Source organism: Cyprinodon variegatus, unplaced genomic scaffold (genome assembly GCF_000732505.1).
Source record: "Cyprinodon variegatus isolate N-32 unplaced genomic scaffold, C_variegatus-1.0 Scaffold947, whole genome shotgun sequence".
Taxonomy (NCBI): domain Eukaryota; kingdom Metazoa; phylum Chordata; class Actinopteri; order Cyprinodontiformes; family Cyprinodontidae; genus Cyprinodon; species Cyprinodon variegatus.
This window is the reverse complement of record NW_015151400.1, coordinates 19,288-27,337: the sequence shown is the minus strand read 5'-3', so window position 1 is coordinate 27,337 and position 8,050 is coordinate 19,288. Positions and strand designations below refer to the sequence as shown.

General features: G+C 36.9%; 1 protein-coding gene across 3 annotated transcripts in view; it reads right to left on the bottom strand.

The window, feature by feature from the left end:
- Positions 1 to 6,836, bottom strand: part of LOC107100234 (protein NLRC3-like) — a 37,596-nt gene extending 30,760 nt beyond the window's left edge. Inside the window, exons 1-4 of one of the 3 annotated variants that reach the window (XM_015398650.1) lie at positions 6,756 to 6,836; positions 6,046 to 6,155; positions 5,930 to 5,940; positions 5,108 to 5,210 (exon numbers count right to left, since the gene is read on the bottom strand). In XM_015398650.1, the coding sequence (XP_015254136.1) occupies positions 5,108 to 5,210; positions 5,930 to 5,940; positions 6,046 to 6,092 (161 nt within the window). In that variant the 5' untranslated portion in view covers positions 6,093 to 6,155; positions 6,756 to 6,836. Of the gene's footprint in view, positions 1 to 5,107; positions 5,216 to 5,299; positions 5,376 to 5,929; positions 5,941 to 6,025; positions 6,156 to 6,755 lie in introns of those variants that run through there. The other 2 variants (XM_015398648.1, XM_015398651.1) reach the window with 2 other exon arrangements.
- Positions 6,837 to 8,050: the final 1,214 nt, after the last annotated feature.

Sequence of the window (8,050 nt, the reverse complement as noted above, 5' to 3'; positions counted from 1 at the left end):
GAATTGTGAACTATGAACTGAACTAGTTCATTTTAAAATGTGTGAACTGAACTTTGAACTAGTTCACGTAGAAAGAGAACTTTCCCAACACTGTCTAGGACTGCCATGCTGAGCCTGAAGCTAGATGCTTAGCCTGCATGAACTCAGCTAACCGACAGTCTCCAGTCCCAGTACAATCTCCAGTGAACCTGCTCCCCAGTCTGAACCAGTTCCAGTATCAGTGTTTAAAATAAACTCTTTTGAACTTTTACCCAGTTCCCCGTGTGTGTTCTGCATTTTGGGCTTTAGTCCTAGAACCCATCATGACAAGTAGATGTTTAGCAGCAAATTTACATTAAAGAAGTGTCTTTGTCTCTGCTTCATCATGTAAATAGATAATCCACCAGCAGCCCCGTTTCTTCAATGTTTTGTCATAACACATAAAGATTAATGAAAAATAAGCTCTCAGGGACAACATAAAAATATTGGTTCTTTAATAATGTTATAGTGAAACCTAATACACACAATCCTAGATCTGTTTTCAGAGATGAATGTATGGGGCATTAATAAGGCATTCAATAATAAGCTGGAAAATAAAGAAAATATCCAGTCTAGACAGAGGATGAAAATCGAGATTTTATCTGATGAGAGGAAATTTAGATGTTCGATCATTAAGTTTAAATATTTACAATATACCAACCTTCAAGGGAAGCCCGAGTTTCATGTTTTAACTATTTCTTTTTTTCTCCATGTTCACACCAAATTCTTTTTAATAATAATTTAACTTAATTGATTTCACATGCTTTCATATGCTTCAAAAACACTCAGAAGTGAGTAAATAAATAGTTTTTTGTACATGACTAAAGGGATACACGGCCGTTGAGATAGTTTAAAGTTTATTTTTTGTACAAAACTAAAGGGATAAAATAATATTGACTGTGGGTATGCTGATCTGACAGAACACCGCCACTCCCTCATCTGTAGCTCTAGAGAGAGAGCCTGCCTGCAAGTGCACCACCACCTGATTGGTCAGATGCCTAGCGATGATAATCATTGTGGGGTCATATTACAGTTGATTAATGTTTAAGGATTTAGAGAGTAACTAGTAATGAACTGAAGATAAAAATATTAGGGTTTTACTACATAAAAAAAATGTTCATCCCTCTTCTTACTCAAATAGATGACAGTTATCTAAAGCAAATTTAAATTTGGAGCATTTGAATTGGTTGGAAGGATAAATGTCATTTAAAGTTTTGAAATTAATCTCTTTATATTTAGGCGGGATAGCAAATTTGAGATATTTGGTACTCAACCCTATAATTTTTGGAAATTTTGTTTAATAGGAAAAGTATTTTAATTGGATTAGGATATAAGATATTTGTTGACACTTTTCTTAAAAAAATGTTTTGCATTTTTTGCCCCTTATAATGATTCCTTTAATAAATACATTTTTAATTTTATGAACTGGAATATTACTGAGACTACCTTGAACTAAATAGATAATGTTTTTAGGATATAATTTATAGTTTGTCTATATTCTTGGGATGAGAATAATAATAATAACATCAATCTCCATCACTTCTCACTACTGTTCCAGGTGCTAATAAAATTTCTGAGGAGCTTCAACTGCAGCACCTTATCAGATGTATAGTCCCCACACTGCAGATATATTAGAATCTGTCCTTAAATGTCAGCCAAACCCACACACAATCACACAGTATCAGATAAAAACCTTTAGATAAACAGAACATTACCCGCCACATATTTGACACCATAACCATTTCAAAAATTATTTTCATTAATTTCAGATGGAAGTATTCACATACTTGTATTACATTACACTGAATTTCCAATATTCTCCACTATTAGGCGCCAAGTACCTTTTTTCTCTGTTCACGGAGCAGCCTGCCTGCTTGGACACAATGAATCATGGGATACACAAGGCTACGTAGGATACACCGGACCCATCCTTCAAAATGGCAAAAAGAAGATTGCATTTGTCCACCGCATAACGAGGAGTCTTGCAATCTGAACAGACCTCGGCGCCTGAGCTATGACGTAATCAGCCTACAAATTTGGCCTTCAGCGGACGCATCCCCTGAATTCAAAGTCAGTAATTACACATTCTCTACAACAACAAACATCAAAGAGCAAGGTCCCATGGTGTCCTGCTGCAAAAGCTATAAATGGGGGCACCTGTCACCAGAGAGGAAGCCCCTGAGCAGAGTTTGGGTTGGCATGGTAACTGCATTAACACATGGCTGACTTTTTCAAAGCTCCATGGGTTCAGTTCTTCAGTTTAGTGTGAACTGAACATCACCGTTTCAGATATGGACATTTGAATTTCATCGAAAAGATCACTTAGGAACCTTTGATAGGAATTGAAAGTGTTGTCTTTGTTAGATCAACAATGTCCTATTTCAAAACGTTTTGTTTAATATTGATTTGGATTATTTTCAAAGAATTATTGCTTTTTTTCATCTATATGAATAAATCTTATTGCCACACTGGGTATCCTTTTAAAGAACGATTTGTCATCAACAAAATTGTGGTTTGTTGGATACATATACGTCTTCATACCAACCTCTCTTCCTTTATTCTACTGAATGATCAGTAAATCTAATCCTAGATATGTTCATAAGATTGTATTTCCAGATTCAAGAAAAAAATTATTAATTAAAAAGAAAATGTAAAATGTTTGACCTGAATTGTGGCTTCAGGTGAAATCAGCCTGACCCCTGCTGGACCAACAGAGGAACTATGGACACTTAGAAACTCCTCCAACCCTGAACTCGCTGGAGACCGAATTAGTGAAAAAAGTATCCAGCAAAAACAGTTTTATTAATACTAGAAGTCCCAAATAATTACAGTTTTCCTGTAAGCTTATTGTCTATGTATCCTACAAGCTTAGTGGCACTACAATGATATTTAGTGTAACTAATGGCTATTATAAGCTTATAATAACAAAAAAAACTCAAAAAACAGAGTTTAGCACATTTTCCCAAAGTAAGAGTTGTAGTATGATCCAAATGAGGTTATCTATTTATCCTACAAAATTGGAGGCACTACAGTGATCTATAGTGTAGTCACTGCCCATTTTATTCTTATTCTAATAATAAAATAGAGGTGCCATTTGTCATTTAGGCTTTGGAAAATTTCTCAAAAAGTATTATTTTCTAATCCAATAAATGTGATATGAAAGACATGAGATCAGATACACATGAAATGAATTTGATAATGATCCACCTCTCCTTGGTGACACTTTTGAATATTTCTCTGTGATTATTTTGCAACTTGCAGATGGTCCCTAAGCAGTTGTGGAGAAGCAAGCTCCGCATAGGGTCCAATTCTATTCTCCCAGCGCGATAGGAGACTCGTTTTGAGGAAACTACGGTTGTGGCTCACTGTCTGCCTTGCTGTGGTTTGCGGAGGGGTGTCTGTTTTGTAGAATAAATCATCTGCAGGCAAGTTTTTAATCCGGAAAAGCCGAATCTGTGAATATATTACTCCTCCTGAGATATATTTACCCCCTAGTAAAGAAGGCAGATGGTCATTATTGAATAAATATTCTTACTTTCTACAGTGTTCCAGCTCATGCAGCCATTTTCATTGTACAGATCAGTTATAATCTGACCGCTGTGCTGGTGGCTCCGCTGAAATCATTTTGGTGTTGACGACAGTGATGACATAGACCTATTTATATTTAATTACAAATATGAAATCCCCACCGCCATCAGGTAAAACAGTCTCCAATAGAGAAGTGCAAGCTAAAACCGAAACTAAAAAGGGGTGGAATGGTTCTCCAGCCACAGCCCTAATGGGGCATATACATCTGAGAAGGGATTCATGAGTTGTGAAGTAGTGTTGGGGGGACTAGAAGCTGATGAATATTCTCGCATCCCTGGGATTTCTAGTGTTAACAGGAATAAAAATATGGAATCAAAACATTTCAAACTGAGTCAGTTTCAAACAAATAAAACATTCAGACAGAGCTCACATCTTTGCAGCTGAAGGTTGGTCTGATTTAAATTTGATATCCCAACCCTTTGAATATTCGCTCTTTTAGGAAACACAGCTGGATTCTGGTTCTGCTTTGAGTTTCTGATGGATCCTGAAGGAAAAACCTTGAATTCATTCTTAGTCTAATAATGTATTTAAAGTTAAACAGTGAAGCCCTGATTTGAAGTAGATCCAAATATTAATATTATTATTAATGATGTAACCATAATTAGCTCTGATGATAATTAATAAGGGATGATGTTTGGTTTCTTTGCAGGAACTGAACAATAATCAGAAAGTTTGGATGTAGAACAGTGTTTAATGTGTTCTGATCTTCTATCCTGACAAAGTTCCTTTCTTTGGATCCGAGTCAGTACTGCTGATTGAGAAACAAGTTAATTTATCTGCTACTTGTTTGTTTTACTTTTTAGTCTTAAACTGATGATTAAACCCCTTTAGAGCAGCAGCTTTGTTCTCAGCTGAAGCAGCTCAGCTGGAGCTTCTGTTCAGATTTGTATGTTAATACAGGTCATAGTGGTGCATTCATAAATTTCTATCAAAGATTCATATTGTCATTATCATTAAACTTCCTCCCAGCAGCAGATCAATGATCTTGTATTTCTAATGACATGTAGCGGCTGCTGAAGGAGACTGTGGAGCAGTTTGCTAATAATCAGACTGATGATCATTTTGAATGAACACAGATTAACTTCAGAAGCTGCAGAGTTAATTGATGTTTGCAGATAACAGTCAGAGATCATGTTTTCCATCAGATTTAATTTGGCTGATTTAGTTTCCATCTAATAGTTGAATCAGCATCATGACTTGCCTACATGTGCATCACCTTAAGCTCTGCAGAAGCACCAACTCTGGTTCATTAATGTGACACAAGGTGATCCAGAAAGATTTAACTGGATAGAAGAACAACTGATTATAACACGCAGATACTCTAAGAAGATCTTTTCATATCATCACAATACAAAAATCCTTTGATTATTTCTTTTTTCAGCCTCCATCAATTACTGCTTCACATGTGAACACAGACATGTGAAAAAGAGTTGTGTTCACGTTGATATGTTGAAAATAAGTTAGTTTAAACAATTAAGTGGTACATTTAGAAACAGCTCACCTGTTTGCTGATGAAGGTTGGTCAAATTTTAATTCAATTAAGGCAGTGTTTGACATGATGTTCTTTAAGCAAACACAGCTGGGTTCTGGTCCAAGTTCTGGTTGTTTCCTGTGAATACAGATGGTTTGTTGATGTGCATGCTGAGCTCTGACATGGAGAACAGTCCTCGACAGTTAGAGATGGTGATCTGACCTCTAAGCTTTCCTCTGCTCCTCATAAGTGGTTTTATAGGGAGGGAGTCTGTCCTCTCTGTCCTCTCACTGATGAATTATGCTCACTTCAGTTGAGCTGCAGCCAAGAACATAGCATGATGCGACATTAAGACTCACTGATTCACACCTGTAGCTACTTCTAATGTTAAATTGGAAGACCTAAAGCGTTTGAAAGCTCTGTTTATAAACAGAAAGTAAAGGTTGATGTTGAAGGAATGCAGTGATTCCAGTTTGACTGAAAAGTCTGATTGAAGGAGCTATATATTAACAGACTGTAGATCAGTCAGTGTTTCATGATAGAGCTGCAGTTGTATTACTAGGAATACAAATGTAGAATCAAAACATTTCAAACTGAGTCAGTTCAGTTTCAAGCAGTTGAAACATTTAGACAGAGCTCACCTCTGTGCAGCTGAAGGTAGGTCTGATTTAAAATTGATAAGGCGACCCATTGACCAGTCGCTCTTTAAGGAAACACAGCCGGGTTCTGCTTTGAGGTTCTGTTGGATCCTGAAGGATAATGGAGGTTGGCCTGATTTAAAATTGAAAGTTTCATCCTTTGATATTATGCTCTTTGAGGACACACACCTGGGTTCTGGTCCAAGTTCTGGTTCTGTCTGTCTTCTGTGAATAAAGATGGTTTGGTTAATGTTCATGCTGAGCTCTGACATAGAGAAAAGTCCTGGACAGTTAGAGATGGTGATCTGACCTCTGAGCTTTGCTCTGGTCCTCATGTTCTCCACACAGAGTGGTTTTAGAGGGAGGGACTCTGTCATCTCTGTCCTCACACTGATCCATGCTGCTCACTTCATATCAGCTCACAGACCTGGAGCTGCAGCCTAAAACATAGATGAGGAAGATATATTTACATTAGCTGATTTCCACCTATAGTTGCACCTAAGGTTAAATTAGGAAACCAAAGTGTTTGAAAGGTAATTTTAAAAACATAAAGTAAAGGTTTGTGTTAAAGGATTGCATGGATTCCAGTTTGACTGAAGGGTCATACTGAAGGAGCTATAGAATTCCAGAATGTAGGTCGAAATGAGTTTCATGCTGCAGCTGAAAAATTAAACCAGTTAAATGCTGCGTTTTCCAACCATCAAACTATAAAATGTGATTTTCACATTTCAGTTAAAGCTGAAACTCTGAAAATGTAGTTTAAATAAATGTAACCTAATTTGACTTTGAAAGGATATAAAAGCATCAGTAAGCTGTTGTGTCTGACTCAAAAAAGGTAGGATGTTTAATTAATAACAAAGAATAATTTAGTTTAACTGAAAAAAATACCTAAAGATCAACTCTTCATCATGTTGACTGTTTTCGGATATTTAATAATCTTCTAAATGCACCTTTAAACATAAAACTCATGAAACTTTGAGCTGATATCAGAAGAAGACAAATTAATGTCAAAATTTAACTATGAAGAAAAATAAACTTACAGTTTGCTTTAACTTCCCAAAGAGCTGAAGAGACTTGACAGGTGAACCTGAGGCTGAGCTGCTTTCTGGAATGAGTCAGAGCTTCACCTGTGATGGAGGTGGAGCTTGAAGAGAAACAGGTAGGAGGGACAGCAGAAGTTTCTTCTAAATTTTAATTACAGGGTTGTTTTTTTCTTTCTATTCTAAATTAATCTCTTCTGTTGCTCAGAAACTATGAAGGAAACCCAGAAAAACCTGTTTGCAGGAACTGATCCTACAGGCTGCTTGTTGTGAGACGTGTCTGACTTTAGATGGTGATTTAAGTGTCTCTCTAAGGAAAACTGTTTTAAAAGAGAGGAGACAGAAAAGGTTCAGATGTAAGGAGCATGTTTCTGAAGTTGATCCTAGAAGCTCTGCCATTAGAATGTTGGATGCAGTTTGATGTTGTTCTGCTGTAATATTCCAGCTACACTAAAAATTCCTGGTTAGCTGAATTGATCATTTAAATCCCAGTGAACCCAGTAGAAAGAGACTGAATAAGCTTGTGAGGAAGGCCACTTCTGTCCTGGGCTGCCCTCTGGATTCGGTGGAGGAAGTGGCTGACAGGAGGATGCTGTCCAAACTCACATGCATCATGGACAACACCTCTCACCCCCTGCACCAGACCATAGAGGAGCAGAGCAGCTCCTTTAGTCAAAGACTTAGACACCCTGTCTGTAAGAAGGAGTGCTACCGCAGGTCATTCGTTCCTGCTGCCACCAGACTCTATAATATGCACTATAACCACAATAACTCCTGTAAAAACCACTGTGCAGCTATATTATAGTTTTTTATTTATTGACTGTGCAATATTCAGTGCATTATGCTGACTGTGCAATATATGTGAATGGAATAGTCATACCACTACCTCACCATTGCTCCTCACCTACTACACTTTAATGTAAAAGTAAATCCACCTGTATATAAGCCATCCTGATTGTACATAGGACACCTCAAACCTCTGTGCTACTCCCTTGTATTTTTTTATTTCTTATTTTTATTTTGTTTTCCATTGTGTGCAATACATGTACACTTGCACCTTAATCCTTATTTATCTTGACATACTGTATATACCTTGATATGCTGTATATATATTGTTTATTCTTAATGCACCTTTTTCCTCCTTGTTTGCACCTTCTTTAATTACAATGCCAATATGTGATCAGTGAATTTCTCTGCTGTGAGATCAATAAAGCTCATCTAATCTAATCTGGTTCAAAGAAAGACTGACCAGTTTTACTGGTAAGTTTGGTGCTGCTGGCACTGCATGAAAAGTG